Source organism: Hypomesus nipponensis, chromosome 6 (genome assembly GCF_054491055.1).
Source record: "Hypomesus nipponensis isolate SF chromosome 6, ASM5449105v1, whole genome shotgun sequence".
NCBI lineage: Eukaryota > Metazoa > Chordata > Actinopteri > Osmeriformes > Osmeridae > Hypomesus > Hypomesus nipponensis.
In genome coordinates this window covers 14,217,501-14,238,237 of record NC_140366.1, presented here as the reverse complement: position 1 = coordinate 14,238,237, position 20,737 = coordinate 14,217,501, and the positions used below count along the sequence as shown (strand labels likewise).

Sequence of the window (20,737 nt, the reverse complement as noted above, 5' to 3'; positions counted from 1 at the left end):
GGGGGGGCGTATTAACTTCTCACATCTGTTCACACTTGAACAAATTGGAGAGCTTCGCAGAATAACAAACAGTGTTTCTCCGAGGGAGGGGGTAGAGCAGAGGCTGGTGTTTCCAAAACTCCTAGTCAGTGCCCTGTAAATGCCTGGGGGCGGGGTCAGACTGGAGGGGGTCGGACTGGGCTCACCTACAAACCTCTCTCTCATTACTGGAGTATGGATGAGTGGGACGGATGAGTGAGAACACAGCACTGTTCCCTCCTTCTCTCCATCCCTCCATCCTCCCTGATTCCCTCGATCTCCTCGCCGTCTCTTCATCCCTCTCATTCCTTCCTCTCTCCATCCCTCCCCCCTCTAAACCCAGGGTGTGTCCAGTGGGTTCGGACGAAGCTATCGGCTCCCGCAGCCCTGCTGTCAGAGCAGATAGTATCCAAGGGTCAAAGGTCAAAGGAGAGGAGGGCGGTACCTGTGGGGAAGTGCTCGTTGATTGGCCAGTTGTCCACCTGCAGTGTGGCGTTGCCCCCGTTCCTGGTGAAGCGGGCCAGGTGGTACTTGCCGTCGTTGATGTCGGTGGTGAGCTCCTTCACGCTGATGTCCACCGTGCCGATGTTGAACGTCACCCCCACCTTGCCCTGGTCCTGCACACAGGAGAGGACACACCAAGGGAGAAATACTTCTGATCAAATATAGTAAGTAAGTAAGTAAATAAGACTTTATTTATATAGCACTTTTCATACAAGAATTGCAGCTCAAAGTGCTTTACATAAAATCAACAAAAACAACAATACAAGTGTTGATCTAACTAGCCGCACTCTATCTGCGGTCTCTCGAATCCGTCTTAGATCCGAGCTGCCACTTGCAGTTTCGAATACACAAACATGACAAGGAGTTAGACAGGACGGGAAGAAATTTTCAGCATAACATGAGGTGAGAGAGGAGAAAAAAGGCAACCCCCAGACTATGCCCCTATAGGAGTACAGTGTGGGAACAGGCACAAAACACCTCAGCACATAAGCACATATATTGTACAACATTACAGAACCACATTACTTGTAACGGGGAGGAGGGGAGGGGTATGGACAAGCAGCATCTGGACCTACAGCCAAATAGGCGCTGGTCACAGAGCCACCAGCCACACCGGGGGAACAAGCAGGCGAAGGCGTTGGATGGGGGAAGGGGTGTGTATGAGTGTGTCTGGGTTGGCGCCTTCGCCTAGGCCACAATCAGTCAGATTCTCAGTTCACAGATAGTTTTGCCATGGAGATATCCTTGGTCATGACCCAAGACAGAGACGCAATCCACAGGTGAAAGTTAGTGTATGAGTAGGCCTGGGTTGTCACCATCGCCTAGGCCACAATTAGACAGTTCTCAGTTCGCAGATTGTATTGCCATGGAGACAGCCTTAATCAGGTCCCAGACAGAGACAACAATCCTCAGGTGTCTGTTGGAAGGGGGTAGGGAATGCAAGGGAAGTCACCCGACGCATCCATCGAGTAGCCAGCTGCGAACGTCCCGTCAGGACAGTCAGGTTCCCCCAAACCCAAGATGGTGTCAATTGGAGACCAGCTGATCAAATCCATGATTTTTAGAGATAGAGATTTTATAGTTATGTTTTATTCTTTTAACAGACACTTTTATCCAAAGTGGCATACGAATGGTTGTAGAAAGTACAGCAGAAGATCAAGGATCAGAAGTAGATAGTTCCAACAGTATTTCAGTGGTCAGAGTCTAGGAACGGTTTGTATTTTCTAACATTGCAAATTAACAAGCCTTCATCTCAGCCACCAGGCACGGTGAACAAAAAAATAATACTACAATGCCACGACAACATCTCAGTGACATAAATACAGTTGAACACTGTTGGGAGTCACATGGGAATGAGAGTAAGGAGTGACAGAGAGGAAGTTATATTGTTTACTACTGCTGTTGAGGTATGAAAGACTTGCGGTACAAAGACCCGGGGAACGTCGCTAGCTAGCTTGTTATCCTGCACCTGTGTGTGGAGACACCTGTCTGACGGCAGACAGGACAACACGCTTATTAGTAAGAGAGGTTTTGGACTTGTTTATCAGATACTGACACACGCACACACTCACTCACACACTCACCCATACACTCCCACACACACACTCACACACATAAGTACACATATGCTCACAGAGGTTTTCCTGCTTGTCCTATACTGACACACACACACACTATCATACACACACACGGAATCTCCGCCCATTCCCTCACATCCATCAAGTACATTTGAAAAGTTCCTCCTTCTTAAAGACCAGTTAACTACATCCTGATGGCATTGTGATGTACTGTTGTAGCTGCGTGTGTATTCATGGACCAGGGGACATTGTACAAGCCGCAGAGGTGAGTGGCATGTTGAGGCGGTATGTTTTCAGGGTCGTTTGTTTTACAACCCATCAGGAAGGCTGTAAGAGTAATCACATGCTCCTGAGTTGCCAGGCCCAGTGGGGAGGGGGGATGTTGTAAAACAAACACAGAGCAGATATATCCGAGTTGGTGTGAGCAATAGATGGATGAGGGAACAGACAAGCCTGGCACACGTTACCTAATACCAAGCGACTGAACCATTCGACTTCACACTTCTAGAAGAAATCAAATGAATCATCTGCTTTTCAAATAAAATGCTTTTTCCGGAACGACGTACAGAGGACGACCTGCGACTTTTAGATCTGCGGTCAAATGCGGCTTGTTGTGTCTCAACCTGTCACCTGATAAGTCGGCTAGTCTGCGACCTCTAACCCCTGGGCCCGGAGTCAGTAAACTCACAGTGTTGCTAATAGACTACACTCTCCAAACACACGCTGATGAAAGACACAAGCAGGAAGACATTCAGGTTCAACGATAACCTTTAGAGAATAAGTTCTCTACAGAATTCAGTTCAGTTAAATTCTTATGAAATCAATCATTTGTACTGCCCTTTTTTGAAGCTTTTTTCAAAGAGGGCTTCACAGATGCCCCGCAGATCAACACCTACAATTCATTGCGATTTACTTCATAAGTAAGTTGAAGGAAGGTGTACCAGTGTGGAAGCTTCTAGAACAAGACCCTTAAATGTTCCAGCTAGGCTCTGGGGGAGTGAGAGCCTTGATCAACAGCTCTAATGCACACCTTGGCCACGAGTCTATCCGTTAAAATACTCCAGAGCGCACGCCAAGCTCCCGAAATAGCAGCAAAGTCTGCTCTCTCCCACTTCAGGACACGACGTGTCAGGACTTCCTGACGAGCTCAACGAGAAGAAAATGCAGCAAGCTCTTCTACCTCAGCGGGCCATGAAAGAAGAAGTGAGGAGAGAGAGGAGAGAGAGGGCAAACATGGAAAATGCATCTTCTAAAAGCGTAGGAGTGCCCAGGAACATAGAACACTGACTACTTAGCATCCTGCTCTCACAGACTGGTAAAAGGCCATTAATTAGACGAGATGCTGTTAAAATCGGAATGGTGTTCATATGGGGGCTAACAGAGGGAGAGAAGGGGGGAAGGAGAGAGAGGGAAAGAGGGAGGGAGAAGTGAGGTGAGTTGCATTCAAAGTGAAAAGGCTTGTTCAATGTGTGCTGTATAAAAACCATCTGCATTTCAGGATAATGATCGAACATTTAACAGATTAACAGAAGACATTGAGAAAGGCTGCCTAGACAAAAACAAAACTCGTTATATCGTCATTTTCTGAATCATCATCATTATCGCGCCTCATCCAACCTGACCTGCAGATACATGAAACATGCAGACCATGGCCTGCTGCACACATCAAAGGTACATTCCCACCATAAAATACATCTCTGTCTCTCTTACCCACAAACACACACATACTCTAGCAGAAAAACACAGCTGTGAACATACACATCGACCAGAACCTCTCTCTGTCTCACACACACACATACCAATTCTCCAATGTCACATGCCTCAGGGCACTGCGTATTTGGCTGTGTGTGTGTGTGTACCACCTCTGTTGTACAGTGCCCCTCCACCAGCCCGCCTCTCCCTCCCATGCTTTGATTGACATTTCCAATTACACTTTTTTATTGGCCTGTCTCTTGAGAGGCGGGACCGACTCTCATTGTCTTTATAAAGGGTGGAGAGCAGCTTTTGTTCTGGTAAAGATGATGGCCGCCCTTGTATTCAAGAAAATACAGCAAGGAAAAATGCTCACATGCGTTTGTAAGACACATGGGTGAAAACACGGGTGCTGATGAACAATGATCTAAAGAGGACAACCTTGGGACGTCCAGCTACACCGAGCTGTCACAAGTGGAAGAAGGAGAAGAGGGTTCAATCCCACCAACTGTCTGTCATTAAACACACACTACTCACTCATGTTTGTGTGTGTTGTCAGTGTCTCTCTGTAAAACAGCCGAGAGTGACGGTGGAGAAGAGAGGAGGAGGAGGGGATTTTTTCCAGCATTAGAGTTCACCTTCTATCAGACCCGAGATACAAGCAATTAGACTGAGGGACAGCGTGGGTGTGTGAAGGACAACATGTGTTTGAGGGTGTGTGTGTGATGGTGTGTTTGTGTAGGAGCGTGAGGGACAGGGTGTGTGTGATGGTGTGTTTGTTTAGGAGCGTGAGGGACAGGGTGTGTGTGATGGTGTGTTTGTGTAGGAGCGTGAGGGACAGGGTGTGTGTGATGGTGTGTTTGTGTAGGAGCGTGAGGGACGGTGTGTATGCGTGTGGGACAGTGTGTATGAGACAGAGAGATACCGTGTGTGTGTCTATGTGTGAGGGAGTGTGAGTGTATGTATGTGTGACCTCCAGGGTGGGGACCTATGAAGGGACTCTCACACTGACTCCACGGTTACAAAACCTCACAATCCAATTCTGTCCCAATCAATAAGACAGCAGAAGCAGCCCCTGCTGGAGAATCACTCAGGACTCAGACTGTCTCACACACTCCTCCTGGGTGTGTGTGTGTGTGTGTCTGTCTCTTTCCCTCCATATTTACTGGCCTTGTCAACTTACACCAGGTGTGCTAACTCTTTTGTCACTGTGCACACAGAGTTACTTGAACACCTGAGATCAGTTTTGGATAATTCAAGTGAATTGAATGGAAAGGTGGATGGACTGTAGAAGGGCGGAGTGCCAAACATGTATGTACTGAAACTATTAACATCAGCTTGCAGAGCAGAGTCTGAATGAAGATGACTTCATCTAAGTGTTCAGTTTCAACATTTTCCATGTGGTGGTATTTGTAGTGAATGACATAAAAAGGCTTCAAAGTCCCAGTTGGGAGGCAAAAGATCCAATATCAACTAAACTGGACACATCCCAGTGTGGGAGATTCCATTACATACAACTTTCATTCGACATCAACTGCTAAGATTATCCCTTTGTGGTCCGGCGCCATCTTGGATGCCGGTGAGGCGGAATCGATGCAGGGGCGGGGGGAGATGAAATGAAACAGAGGGATTTATAGTCCTGGCCTTCACAACAACAAGCCGTTCATCGACGGTAATTGACAGAGATAACTCAGAGATGACAGAATGATTTGTAGCAGTGTGTGTCTCTCTCACACCAGACAGAGACATGAAGACTGTAAGAGGAGGCAGTGATTAGCCTCTGCACTATAGCTATTGTAAGGGACTAAGGCCACAAGACTAACTGAAGCCCGAATCGCTCCAGTTATCCCCTAAAATGGAAAAAACTTCAGTTAATTCAACCCAGAAAGTTGAGGTCACCAAGAACAAATTAATTTAAACATTAATAATGGCATGTAGCCTTGGGCTGTGAAGAGGGCATTTGGCGACTCAACGCTACTTAAATATTTATATCACTTAAGAGCCCAGGAGTCTCATCTTCACACAGACGAGCAGCAAGGAACCTGTTTCTCACACACACATACACACATACACACACACACACACACACACACGCACCTTCAGAGTGAGAAACGACTCTAAGTAACAGTAAAAAAAAAACTTTTTTCAGTCTATTGCTGGGTAATTGCTTGGGCAATACCTTGCTAGTCCATTAGCCAGTGTGTTAGTGTGTAGGAGTGCTGGTCGTCGCCAGCCCCGGCCTTCCTCTCCTCTCCTCTCCTCTCCTCTCCTCTCCTCTCCTCTCCTCTCCTCTCCTCTCCTCTCCTCTCCTCTCCTCTCCTCTCCTCTCCTCTCCTCTCCTCTCCTCTGCTCTGCTCTGCTCTGCTCTGCTCTGCTCTGCTCTCCTCTCCTCTCCTCTCCTCTCCTCTCCTCTCCTCTCCTCTCCTCTCCTCTCCTCTCCTCTGCTCTCCTCTGCTCTCCTCTCCTCTCCTCTCCTCTCCTCTCCTCTCCTCTCCTCTCCTCTCCTCTCCTCTCCTCTCCTCTGCTCTGCTCTGCTCTGCTCTCCTCTGCTCTGCTCTCCTCTGCTCTGCTCTCCTCTGCTCTGCTCTCCTCTGCTCTCCTCTGCTCTCCTCTCCTCTCCTCTCCTCTCCTCTCCTCTCCTCTCCTCTCCTCTCCTCTCCTCTCCTCTCCTCTCCTCTCCTCTCCTCTCCTCTGCTCTCCTCTGCTCTCCTCTCCTCTCCTCTCCTCTCCTCTCCTCTTCTCTCCTCTGCTCTGCTCTCCTCTGCTCTGCTCTCCTCTGCTCTCCTCTGCTCTCCTCTGCTCTCCTCTCCTCTCCTCTCCTCTCCTCTCCTCTCCTCTCCTCTCCTCTCCTCTCCTCTCCTCTGCTCTCCTCTCCGTCCAGGAGCTGCTGCTGCATATTTCATACAAACATGAGGAGTGGCAGCTCCAATCCAGGAGAGACCTCTCCTCCTCTGCTCAATGTCAAAGCCTGAGCACTTTGATCCTGTCCTGCGGAATATGAATCTCTCTTGCAGGGTCAGGCCTTATTAATTATTTAGGTTCTTCTGTATTTCCTGTTTGTCCGTGTGCAGAGCAGTAACTGGCCCTGACACTAATGGCGGACGGTCTGGTAAAAACATTTATCAACGTTACCGCAGAGTCATCTCCCCCTCCACAATATCGCTTTCATCCTCTCTCTCGTGTTCCTGTGAGAACCAACACTCTTCTGCTCTCTTAATCATCACAATACCCTCTCTGGTCTGTAACTCTTTAGTCTCTGGTCTCTCTCTCTCTCTCTTTAGCCTCTCTCCTTCTGTATCTTGCTAGTCTCTAACCCTCTGGTCCGCTCATCTCCCTTTGTAATATACAGCTACTGCACTTCTGAATTTCTATTCATACAGCAAGAGAGTGTTTGACAGTGTAGCTCAGCAGTACTCCACCAGGAATAGAGGCAGACAGACAGGAAGAGAAGCAGACTGACAGGAAGAGAAGCAGACAGACAGCAAGAGAAGCAGACAGACAGGAAGAGAAGCAGACAGACAAGAAGAGAAGCAGACAGACAGCAAGAGAAGCAGACAGACAGCAAGAGAAGCAGACAGACAGCAAGAGAAGCAGACAGACAGGAAGAGAAGCAGACAGACAGCAAGAGAAGCAGACAGACAGGAAGAGAAGCAGACAGACAGCAAGAGAAGCAGACAGACAGGAAGAGAAGCAGACAGACAAGAAGAGAAGCAGACAGACAGCAAGAGAAGCAGACAGACAGCAAGAGAAGCAGACAGACAGCAAGAGAAGCAGACAGACAGGAAGAGAAGCAGACAGACAGGAAGAGAAGCAGACAGACAGGAAGAGGGCTCTGCTACAGTACCAGACAATGGCTGAGCTGAAGCGCAGCTGAGAAACACAGAAATAACTCCAGTCTGAGCCACAACAAGATGGTAACTGCTAATGTTTACACACGTTTTCACTCACCAATAAATGCATTCATTTCTACATTTCTGGTGTTTATATTAGTGTGGCTGAAGCCATTACCATGCTCGCTGCATAATTACAAGGTCGGTAAACCACACAAGCGTGGCAGAGCATGGCTGATATATTTTCATGTCTGCCGTTCTGACCCATGCTATTACATCTGCATCATTACCAACACAAAGAGAAGAGGCTCCAGCACTAGCCCACCCCTAATCAGTTTGCTTGCAAACGCAATTAAGCCCCACAAGGCCACACCATCACTAATATTCCACACCACCAGCGATTTGTAAATGTTGAGATGAGAGTTGAACTAATGTTTTGCTGCGGCTGTATGGGATGCCAAGGATGTAAATCATCAGATGTATTATCATCCTTCTCTCCATGAAGACACAGTGAGCTTAAACAGCTCTGCTGGGTCATGTCAAGGAGCAGGGCTGCTTCAAGCTTAGCACCACACACAGCTATTTCCACCCAGCTGTGTGCCTGTCTGCCTTTCTGTCTGTCTACCTGTCTCTCTACCTGTCTGCCTGCCTGTCTCTACCTTCCTGTCAATCTGCCTGTCTTTTTGCCTGTCTGTCTGTATGTCTGCCTGTCTGTGTCTCTCTACCTGCTTGCCTGCCTTCATGTCTCTCTACCTTCCTGTCTGTATGACTGCCTGCCTGTCTGCCTGCATGCGGCTAGCATGACAGGGGTTCATTAAAGCAGGAGTCGCTGAATAGGATTTGTGCTCGATGGAATACAGAGCTGCGAAAGTCCATTAGGGAGCTGGCTAATGAAATTGAAACAGCTTGGTGATCAAATTAGAATCTGTTCTGTAGATATTTAATTTAATGTGCTGGTGAATTCGTGCAATTTCAATTTGGGTCTCTCTCACGGTCGAAGATTGTGCCCCATAAATCAGGCAGGACTGAATTAATCTTGCATTACCTTGCTCTATTCTCTCTAATGAAGAGAAACAACCTATTGTTTGCGCCAGAAAATGAAAGAAATATCACCCCTTCTATCTTTGAAATATTAGGCTAATAAAATAAAACCTAGCTGTCTACTAGACTTACTAAGCAAAACCTAAACCCAGATACTGGAATAAAATGGTGATGAAAAGGAGAGATACAAATGTTCCCTTTGACCTTTCTTCTGATTCTCCACGGAGAACAGCTCCGTTTCTCTCACATCTTCAGTCACGGAGAAAAAAGGACAGCAGAACTTCCAGCAGTGTGTTTAAAACACCCTCAGGGTTCACTACAGATTTTCTGAAGGCCTCGCACCATCAAAATGCCATAACTTAAACCTAAGGAGGGTGAGAATTGAAAGGGTTCATTTATCTAACGGACTGTGGAGGTGTGCATTGCCGTGTCCTGTCCCCAGGACTTAGAGAGAGAGGTCCAGGAGACAGCAGCAAACACATGACTGCATGTAGTAACGTACCTATTTGCATGCTGCCGAGAAGCGCGCAAGAGAAGATTTTGAAGTTGTTGTTTTTTAAAGAAATGTGCACTTACCGGGAATCAACAAACTGACGAAAGGGTGGTGATGGTGCTATAGCTACTATGTTTTAGAGTATCACCCCCCCCCCCCCCCCCAACTTTCCCACTGACAGACCCTTCAAATTAACCTAGTGCAGGTGAACCTGCGGGCTAGGGCAGGTTCGTTGTTAACCTCTTTATGCGGGCTAAATCAGCTGAGGATGAACAATTACCTCCATGCTTTGACCGTAGACAAAGGGCCTAAGTCATATTTCATGGCTGATTAACTTGCAGAGACCTAATGTGGAGTGCTATTTTGAGTGAATTCCAACCTGAAACTGGTGTCCTGCAGGGCTGGTTTAGAGACATGCTGGTTTAGAGAATTGCGGCTAACATAATGCTGTCTCTGTGTGTGCAAGGCTAGAGGTCTCTCTGCTCTGAGTGTGCTAGGCCAGCTATCTCTTAGCTTTGTGTGTGCGAGGCTAGCATTTTAGCTAGCTGTTATTCAACACTCCCTGCTCAACTCCATTATGATGAAAATGTTCCTCTCGCACACACTCCCTTTAAAACATCAACATAACCAGACACCCAGGCCTTCTTAATGTCATGCAAGGGTGACCTGATAGAAATTGCAGATTGCAAAGCAAGAGCAATCTATAAAGGATTGTACTTCAGTAGGAAAAATATTGCACAATATATCGCAGCTATTGGGAAAAGGCTATGAAGTAGATTAGATCACCATTTTACAAACAGATATGAGCGTGTTACTTTTTGACATCCTTTCAGATAAATCTAGAGAGCGGACCCCCTGCTGTTAGAGAGAGATGAACAGTTCCCCTCCTAGCTGTTCTCATGTGTCAGCTGCGTGCTGCACTGCTATGACTGTGGGTGCCGTGCGTGACTGAGCGTGTGTGTGTGTGGGTGCAGTATGAGTGGACGTGTGTGTGTGCGTCAAAGCATGTGGGTGTGTTTAGAGCTAGAGATAGATAGATCAAAAAGAGGAGAGAGTGAGGGGGGACACAGAAAGAAAACAAATTGAGGAAGAGAAATTGTGATCATATAGACAGGTGCTGGAGAGGATGGAATAGGAAGAGAAGACCTAATGTGAAATAGAGGCATTGAGGGACCCAGACTTAAAATGGCTGAACAGCTATAAGCATATCTAGGTCGCTTGTCTCTCCCACTTGAAGCAGCATTAAGGCAGTATCATTGTAAGTGCCCTACTTCCTAAGACATTTTAGGGCCAAGCTGTCTTCAAATCTTATCTTGCCTATCTGCTGAAAGCTCACACTCCACCTTTGTGGTCTGACCATGTAAAATGGCTTCAATATGTGGTTTAATATACGGTCAAAAGAAGCAAACAAATCAATTCAAATTCAAGTTGTTTCTTCATTTCCCGCCCTTGTTCCACCCTGTCAGTTATTCATTATAATTATTCTTTTTTTTTTTCTCTCAACAATTTCCTCGTCTTTATTTATCAACCGCTTAATTGCTTCAAAATGTAATAAGGCACCCATATTATTTTTTTAATGCAATTTTCTTTTCCATAATATGAAACAGCGAACAGATAAGTGCATATCAAAGGCTGGGAATACACTGTTTCCTAGCTCTACACCCTCACACAATTACCAAGACAGCACACAGAGAAGCAGCACGCTATCTGTGCTGCTGGGATGCAGAAGATGGTGCCGTTGTATTTCAGAGTACCCAATTACTGCTAATCAGACACCTACAACATTCTCCCTCTCCTCTCTTCCCTCTGGGAAAGGCTCAGCTAGATGTCCCATGAATCAGGCAGACCCACTCACAACCTCCCCTGCTCCTGCTTCTGAGAAGCTTTGCATGACATTTAGTTTCTTTGACTTGATTTATTGTTTATATGTTGGATTTCGTGTGGACATCGTCCAGAGAGAGTCAGACCCCAAGTTCCGTTGATTCCGATTTGAGGGGTTCAAGACGGGACTCGTTTTGGTTGTTTCCTGTGGTGTTTGTGCTCCTGGGCCTTAAAGAACCAGCTGCAGCCAGGTACCAGATAGTGTACTGACACCTCTGCTGCCTGCTCAGGGAAATATATACGAGTGGAAATACGATAGATCACATCTGGTGAGTGTGTGGGTTTGTGTGAGAGAGAGAAAGTTAAGAGAGGACTAGAGGGAGAGAGAGAGAGACAGAGAGACAGAGAAGAAAGAGAGACAATTGAGATAAAACATTTGTTAAATGTGTATTTATCTAAATACAGGATATATGTTTTCCTTAAAATATAACAGTACCAATCAAGGTTCTGCTAAATGAATAAATGTATGTAAGTGACGTGACTATTTCACCTGGGCTGAACCCCACCACACCTCTCCACTCTTCTCCCTCTCTACGACACTTAAGAGCCAGGCTTGTCTTTTAGCCAAAAATGGAAGCCACTGAAGAGTCTTTTTCCAGATGTCTGAGAGTACCTCATTTCATACTAAATGCAGTGGAGGGTAGGAGGACATCTATTGTCACTGGGGACAGTAAAGAGCTTTCATTTTAATCACATTAATTTATCCTTAGAGGCCACACTACATCTCCAGCCTCAAAGTATTTAAGAAGTTGGGTTTTAAACATTTAAGGGTGCTGCTACTTGCTTCGCTACACGTAGAACTGCATCCTCAACTCATGCACACTGTTTGAGAGCCAGACTACCAAACATACTGTAGAAATGCGACTCCTGCGAGTGTATATATATGTGTGTGTGTGTGTGTATTTACCTCTCAATCAAAAGTCCTAACACAAAGAGAATGAGGCAGGGTGTAGTGAGGTGGATAGCAGCCTCCCTAAAGAGCCAAACAATCTTTGGTGGACGAGACACATTGTGAACACAGAGAATGAAATCACGCCTCCTGCTGTTCTCCATCCCTTCGCTTTTCACCACAGAACAACACTCGTCTCTCTCCTCTTTCTCAGTTCATTGTTTCCCTTTCCTTCATAGCCACATACACCCCTCATCTCTCTCTCTCTCTCTGTTTCTTCTCTCTTGTTAGTCTTGCTTACTGTCTCCTCTGGGCCTTCTGTTTCCCATCTGTTTCAAACACGTATCTCTCTCTTTCTTTTACTTTCTCTCTGATGCCTGCACTCTCTCTTTCCCTCCCTCCCTCCATCTGTACCTTCCTCAGGAAGCTCTGGGTAGGAGGGGGTGAAGGGGTTGAGGGGTGAGGAGCAGGGGGTGTTGATGGGGTGGCTGGCTGCTGGGGTTGGAGCCAAGCCTGCTGTCAGATGATCTGTCATGGAGAAGCCAGCTCTCTGGTGACTCTCCTAGGCAGCATTAGACACACCAGACCGGCGCTGTCTGACCGGCAGGTTCCGACCGGCACTGTCCATCTTTGAGGCTCCGCTGAGGCGCGACCCAGACAGCGTGTTAGAGGGCCGGCCCTCACACAGCAGAACCTGCCAGAACTACGCAGTGGGGGTGGACAGACAGAGGTATTGAAGGTTGTGTGTGTGTGTGTGTGTGTTAAGGTGAGGTATTGAAGGTTGTGTGTGTATGTGTTAAAGTGGAGTACTGAAGGTTGAGTGTGTGTGTTATGGTGAGGTACTGAAGGTTGTGTGTGTGTGTTATGGTGAGGTACTGAAGGTTGTGTGTGTGTGTGTGTGTGTGTTGAGGTGAGGTACTGAAGGTTGTGTGTGTGAGCGTGTTATGGTGAGGTACTGAAGTCTTGTCAAGAGGGTAGACCATGGCTGGCAAGAGACATTCTACCACACACAGTTAAGACTAACACTGCCTTCTGTAATCATGTGCTCATTTAGCAGATGCTTTATCCAAAGTACAGGAGGGGGTTTCGAACCTGTGACCTATTGATCTGCAGTAGAAGGCCCCACTACTGAGCTGTACCAGTGACTATTCTCCTTCTTGCCTGGCAAAGATCAGGTATACAGTTCTCTTCATCAGGGATGGCAGCTGTCACACTGGTCTGTGCTTTGCTCCGTTGAAGGCAAACAAAAAACAAAAAAACTACAAACACAGCACACATACAACAACACACACAACATCACAGACAACAACACACACAACATCACGGACAACAACACACACAACAATAAACACAGCGCACACAATCAAGGAGTAGTCAGACCAGGATCTGTCTCATCCTGTAAACTGCTGTCAGGATGCCCCAAGTGGGAACAAAATGTACACTTCCATCTCATTTAACTGTATTAAACTAGAGCTATCTACACAATTGAAAGTGTATTTAAGGTGCACTGATTTTGTAAATTCACATTATTGTTGACAACTTACATGTAAATATGTTTGCCCTTACACTTTGTAAGCATACTTTAAGTAGAATCTTTGTTTTGCCTTGGCCGGCCTCCTCACTATGGTATTTCTGAGTCAGATCCAGCAGAATGCCATGCCCACCCCCATCTGTCCTCCTTAGCCCCACAGAGGAGGGGGGAGGGCAAGGAGGGGTAGTGGGGGTGGGGAGGGGGGATGGAGGCCCGGACCCTGGGCTCTGAGCTGAACTCAAGCAGAAGCATATGTAATGACTCATCGGGTCCTTCTCGACTCCGAATTGCTTTAATTGGAGTCCATGCAGAAGCCTGTCAGAAAAACAGCCGACGCTGGAAGGTCAGATCTGTTCACGAGTAAGCAAATCTGAGGAAAATAAACACATTTAATTCCATGCAGCAGGCTTCTGTGTCGTGGATGTGTCAGGGGTGAGCCCTGCTCAGCTCCCACAGCAAGCCAAGGAGAAATAAAAGAAGGGAAAGAAGAAAAGTCCAAAAATAGTGACTGAGGAAAAGATTTGATATTAACACATCCTTTACTCTTCCAATTAGATTTTCGGGGACCTGTGAAAGAAATATGATCTGCATGTCCTGTTTTAATGCAAGTCTGTGTCCTGCATGAGAAAAGCTCCCGGAAGGTTAAAGCTACACGTCACTCTTTCCCTGACTCCTCCTCCCTCAGGCTCTCTCTCTCCCTCGTTCGTCGGACTGAAACGTTCCCAGAGACTGCGGATGAATAAAAGATGACGGAGGGAGGGAAGGAGGGTGGATGAATTAACCATGTTTTCCCTCATATTTCAGTCCACTTCATCAAAAGGGGCTCAATCAGAAGGACGTGTGTGATGTCAAGATGGAGGAGAGTCAGGAGGCTGGGGAGTCGTGTCTGTATTGATGTCTGACATCTTAGCGTTGGTCACCTTTAGCTCCATGCTGACTCATGGTGTCATGGCAGCCAGATTGGGGTAGACCTCGGAGATAAGTCAAGGACTAGAACAGAAGTCTCCAGACTGATGCCAGCTCATTGCCTCTGTCCTCTTTGTGATGTGTTGCATCAGGATAAAGAGGTCAGGACCCTATTGGTTGATACGTATACCCTATCAGCCACTCTCCCTGTGGCCTCACTCTCCATAGAAACAGTGACAGTCTTCCAGGAAATGCAAGGCAGACAAGTGAGGTTCGGAAAACTTAAACTCCCTAAGAATAGCCGTGACTTTGCACAAGAGCAGAGGCACAAGGAGTTTTCAGTGAGACGGAGGCTGGATAGAGAGGAGACTTAAACATGTCACGTCCTTGTATGTTCTTGGAAAACATTTGAAGATCGATATAGGACTCAGAAACGACCCGCATCATCAGAACGAGAGTGACATCAGGACGTATTCATTCAGCAGATGGTTTCAGCCAGAGCTGACAGTACAGAGGGGGATTTGAGCTTGCAATCTTTTCAGCTGGAGCCAAACACTCTAACCACTGAGTATCCCCACAGGTGTATCCTTTATTCATTTTAGCGCGTATTTCCTTTTTTTTTTTTTTTTTTTTTTTACTTGACCATATTTGTATTCTTCAGGATATCACAGGCTGATTTAGATTTGAGGGGCCGCACCACATTTTAGTCCATTTAAGGTTCATTTAGAGATTAATCTACACAAATTGATGTCTTGTCAAACTGGAACCCTGTCAAAGTGGTGCAGGCGCACTCGGTCCCATTTCATCTCTCCAACTGCAAGAGCTTTTTTGCGAGAACTTTTCTGTTTGATCTACCCTGTCTCATTTGCAGAAAGGCTGGAAAAAGAAACTAGCTGTTGTCGTCAGCAGGTGCCTAATCCCTGCTGAATACATTTAGAGAGAGCCAATCTCTCGCACCGACGATGATATTGAAAGCAGCAGATAGATTTTTTCTCACTTTCCAGTAGATTTATTTTCTAATGTTGAAGTTTATCACTTGAGCAGCTGCAATTCATCATTCCTTTTTTGTCGATAATCCGAGAAGCAGTCAATCTGCTAAACGCGTCTCTCTCTCTCTCTCTCTTTCTCTCTCTCTCTCTCTCTCTCTCTCTCCCTTTGTCTCTTTCTTTCTCTCCTTACCGAGTTGCTTCTCTCATGATTCTTCTCTCTCTCTCCCTCCCCCTCTCTCAGCCTCAGCCTCAGCCCCCTTTCTCCCCCCATTCCTCCCTTGCCCCTCCCTCACCCCTCCCTCCCAGGTGAGGCAGACAGTGGCGGAGGAGAGCGGCGGGGAGCGGCGGGGCTGCTGTCAAGGCGACAAGCAGGGAGACGTGTGGAGGGATTTAGGGGTGTCTCTGGCACTCAGACGGCGCCCGGCCTTCTGTCTGAGATACGTCTATCGATCCCTAATCCCTTGGATCTCCCTCACTCCCACCCCCCTCCCCTCCCCCCTCCCCTCTCCTCTCCCCCTCCACCTCATCAATCACACCCACAAACCGTCAGAGAGGGTACAAGGAGGAAATTAGAAAATGAGGCCACCTCTCCCAGAATGAGGCTGATGTTGGACTCCTCCTGTCAGAGTTAACCTTCGAGCTCAGTCAATGACAGGAGCACTGAGTGGCTGAATCAATCTTTTTTTTTTTTTACAACTAAAAACTTCATATTGGATCCAGAACAGTGTGAAGCGTCCAGGGAGAGAACCCAGCGGTAGCTGACTTGACGAACCGAAAAAAACAAAGTGACATTTCCTTTGCGAGTTTCCTACCATATCCGTGGTTACAAGACGCATGCCAGCTCAAGTGCCCTGATACGGTTCAGCATACAGAAATATCCCCCTCTTCTCCTCTCGTTCTCGCTACCCCTCCATTTCTGTCGCTCCCTACTCTCTCCATTACTGGGAGCTGAAGGCATGTGTCATCACAGAACAAGAAACACTAACAGTCTGCAGTAGTTTGTGTCAAAGAACAAGAAAACGGTAATGCACTTTTTATCTTAATCCATGAAATATACATCTATGTGGCTTGGGCTGGATCTGGAGGCCGGGATTGGGGGCTGGGGCTGGGGCCACAGGAGAATGTATCATTATGCTACATTGTTGTTATACTTGATCTGTTATACTTATTTCTATGAGTAGGCACAGTGTGTATGTTTCTGTATATAAAAGATTGTGTGTAGGAGAGTATACGTGTGTGTATGAAAGATTGTGTGTATGAGAGAATGTGTGTGTGTGTGTGTGTTTGTGTGCATGAAAGACTGTGTGTGTCTGTGTGTGTGTGTGTGTGCACGTGTGTGACAGAGAGATATATATTACCATTCCCAGTGCAGCCTGGAATCGCTGTGCTTGACTGACAGGCTCATCTCCCCACAGACTCTCAGATCATGTTTAAAGTGTCAGAGCTGGTCTGCTAGGCCTTCTGTGTGACTGTGTTTTATGTGTGTGTGTGTGTGTGTGTGTCTGTGTGTATAAAAGATTAATGAGATTGCATGTGTGTGTGTGAGGATGTGTGTGAGTGTATGAAATATTGTGCGATTGTGTGTGTGTGTGTGTGAATATACGTGAGTGTATGAAATATTGTGAGACCGTGTGTGAATCAAATACAATCTTATTTGTACAGTCCTTTTTACAAGCAGTGTCACTGAGGGCTTCCCATTATACCCATAGAATGTTGGAGTGTGTGTGTGTGTGTGTGTGTGTGTGCGCGTGTTTTTAATGGAGACAGCAGGAGAGTGTGTGGGAATTTCCAAACTAAGAGAGGGAGGTTGGGAGGAGAGCTGTCAAACCTAATCATGTCCTTTCATTTTGTTGACTAGTTATTGATTACAATTGCACGATTGATTTCCCAGTGCCAATATCCTTCTGCCTACTTCCATAACACAGAGTCCATGAACACTAGGGAGACGAGCAGTCAATCAGAATATCTGGAGTGTCATCATTACTAAAAGATAAAGGTCATTAACGCTGTGTCTCTTCAACACCAGAGGAATCATGTTTCTCCTTGACACATCTGAATAGGAATCAATTTGACATGATCGGCATTCAGACGTCATTAAGCCCGGCTGTGATCTAGCCAAATGTCAATAGCTTAACAGTGTGAGTGGAACAGTCAATGAACTACTGTCCTCCATGTTCACTGTGACAAAACTTCAGTCTACCAGAGACTAGAGTCTCTGTGAGCCAGCTAAAGTAAAACTGTTTTGTTACGGTTAAAGTGTGTTTGAACTTTTTCCATATTTCCTTTGAGAAATGGGATTTGAAACTAACTGATTTGAAAAAACTGCAACTCAAACTGATGTTATCTGAATTAATAAGTTATAAACACAACCCTTTTTACCTCCAGAGAAGTAGAATAACTCAATAGAAATACATGCATTAATACACACATGTGCAGAGAGACACACGCACACACCCAAGCACACACACTCACACACACACTGTACTCGCACACACACACACACACACACACACACACACACTCACACATACACACACACACACACATGAAAGATGAAAGACAGATTGACCGAAACAGACAGCAGTCAGGTTCAGAATGCAATATAACATTTACCCTGGGTAGGTCCTGTGACTCATCTCTTTGCTCTGGCATGTCTGTGTTTTCCTGTCTGGAATGGAGTTTTCAATCACATCCAACTGTTTCTCCTTCCCGTCAGAGGGAAAGAGCAGGGGCTCAAGATGGTAATGGAATTCATTACACCGGCGTTGCAACATTAAAATTCCCTGCCTGATTGCCGGTAATGTATTCATGTGAAGGCAGGGTGGTGGAGATGGAGGCGTGTGTGTGTGTGTGTGTGAGAGAGAGGGATCTTGCCCAGCAGGGTAACGTGTTCCGACAGCCTCTTCCTCACAGCTGCAGATCACACGTGAGCATGTCTTACAGGTGGTGGATGAATGACAGACTGGCGATCTCCAAGGAGACATATTAGTATTATGGGATGTAGAGTACTATGGATTCCCCCAGGGAGACAACAGAGGATGAGGAAGGAGGATAGGCCGTTGGGTGCTCTATCTATTAATCCTGGTGTGAAGGACCAAAATAGACAGAGAACGTTTCGATGATGTAATGTTTCCATGTAGCAGAGAGCTTTCATCAAAAGCACCATACTAGGGAAAGTTTTGAACATGCAATCTCTCAATCAGCAGTCAAATGCCCTGACCATTGTGCTATACCTATTTTTTGGGGGGGTATTTAGATTTACTGTATCTGTAACAGCTTGGATCATCGAATTTAGAATGATCCAGTTCAGCAGACAGAAAGAGAGAGAGAGAGAGAGAGAGAGAGAGAGAGAGAGAGAGAGAGAGAGAGAGAGAGAGTGCTGCATGTGTGTGTGTGGCATGACTACAGGGCTGTGAGGAAGCACTGAACAGCTGGACAAGTGATTGCCGTCTGACGGAGACCAGAAGATGTAAACGCCAAGCTACTTCCCTTTGTTCTTGCAGAGACATGAAGGTGGAATGAATATCTGTACTCTGTTAAACGTGTCTGTGCTCAAGTAGACTGTTACTGTTCTGTTCTTCGTTTTTCCTTTCTTTTTATCTTTCTTTCTTTCTTTCTTCAACCCTGTTTCCCTCTCTCTTTCTACCCCCTGTTCTCTCTGTGCTCTCTCTGTGCTCTCTCTCTCTCGCTCTCTCTCTCTCTCTCTCTCTCTCTCGCTCCCTCTCTTTCTCGCTCCCTCTCTCTCTCTCACTCTCTCATATGTGTGGTGTGTGTTTGTGTGTGTGTCTTTGTGGCACCTCTTGGCTAATCTTCACCTGCAGCCATGGAACATTCCCTGGCGAGAAACTGCGTGTGAGTCATGACCAACACATCAGGCCTAGAGCTGGGAGGTTTGCTATGGATTTAAGAGAGAGAAGAGAGAGAGAGACAGAGAGAGAGGAGAGGGACCTACCTAGTCTTACGCAACAAAGCGACTAGCAGGATCTGATGCAAGAGGGAACAAGTTTGTGTCTGTATATATGTACTGTAGGGAGTCAGATGGCTGAAAGGGAGTCAGATGGCTGAGCGGTTAGGGAATCGGGCTAGTAATGTTGCTGGTTCCATTACCGGCTATGCCAAATGACGTTGTGTCCTTGGGAAAGGCATTTCACCCTACTTGCCTCGGGGGGAATGCCCCTGTACTTACTGTAAGTCAGTCTGGATAAGAGCGTCTGCTAAATGACTAAATGTAAATGCACTGTGACTGGCAAATACAGATCGTTCCTTGACTCCGACCACCAAAACTCTGCATTTCAGATCCATTGCACACTTCTGGATAAATCATCCATACACTTTCTGCTGTGTTCTCTATATGCACTATTTTCATGTCGCTCTCCAAAATGTATTGTAAAAATGTATGTATCTGTATGTTGTGACTTTCTTTCAGTTTTGGTCTCTCCATTAGAAGGTCAGTCAGGAAGTAATACGTTAGTAATACACACTTTACTGTCAGTACAGACACTTTGTCTTGGCACTATCTGCTTACAACGGCTCTCTGCTGATAAACAAGATTAACACAACAAGATAAATAAGAGATACTTTTTCTTGACTTCTTCATGTGTCTCACTTGGAGCAAGAGAATCTTAAATAATTGTGTTGCAGGAGAGATGATGAATGTGTTATGTGTCTATGATAGTTGACTGACAGCCTCTCCCCCAGGAGCCAACCTGTTTCTGTTGCCTCACAGCACCATTGTGTTAATCCCTTCAGAACTTCTCCCTTTTTCTCTCTGGCTAGGAAGTGTAATAATTAACTATTGTACACTGAATAAAAAGGTCTAAGCAAAGAAAAAGCATTTTTGTAGCAACTATTTAAACAATACCTCATTATTAAACATGCAATTGTTTCAGACAGCCAAATGAACACCAACAGCATAATTTAAAGTCATGATTGCACAACAAGCCTTGGGCTTGAGAGAGATAAGGACAAAGAGAGAGAGAGAGCGAGAGAGAGTGAGAGAGAGAGAGAGAGAGAGAGAGAGAGAGAGAGAGAGAGAGAGAGAGAGAGAGAGAGAGAGAGAGAGAGAGATGGAAATAGAGACTGAGAGAGAGAGACGGAGAGAAAGTGTCGGAGAGAGACAATTCAAAGGTGTCAACACTCTCCTGTCAGATTTCATTACAACATATATCAACATTAGCATCACTAACAAAAAAACTCCACCTTCATCCAGTAGAATATTCCAATCACCACAAGACAGTCTTGTCTTACATCAGTGAACCCTCCTGTTACGTAACTCAACTCCAATATATTTATAATGTATGTGTTATTTCATGACATTAAATCCCATTGAATTGAGTTGAAAGAGAGAAAGTTAAAGAGGAGAGAAAGGGAGGTAGGACCAGGTAGA

The 20,737-nt window shown here is 46.1% G+C and overlaps 1 protein-coding gene across 8 annotated transcripts in view; it reads right to left on the bottom strand.

Annotated features, from left to right (window-relative positions):
- Positions 1-20,737, bottom strand: part of nrxn3b (neurexin 3b) — a 204,809-nt gene that overhangs the window by 44,492 nt on the left and 139,580 nt on the right. For all 8 annotated transcript variants that reach the window (XM_084699958.1, XM_084699954.1, XM_084699953.1 and 5 more), the window contains one exon: positions 464-635. In XM_084699958.1, coding sequence (XP_084556084.1) covers positions 464-635 — 172 coding nt within the window. The remainder of the gene's footprint in view (positions 1-463; positions 636-20,737) is intronic.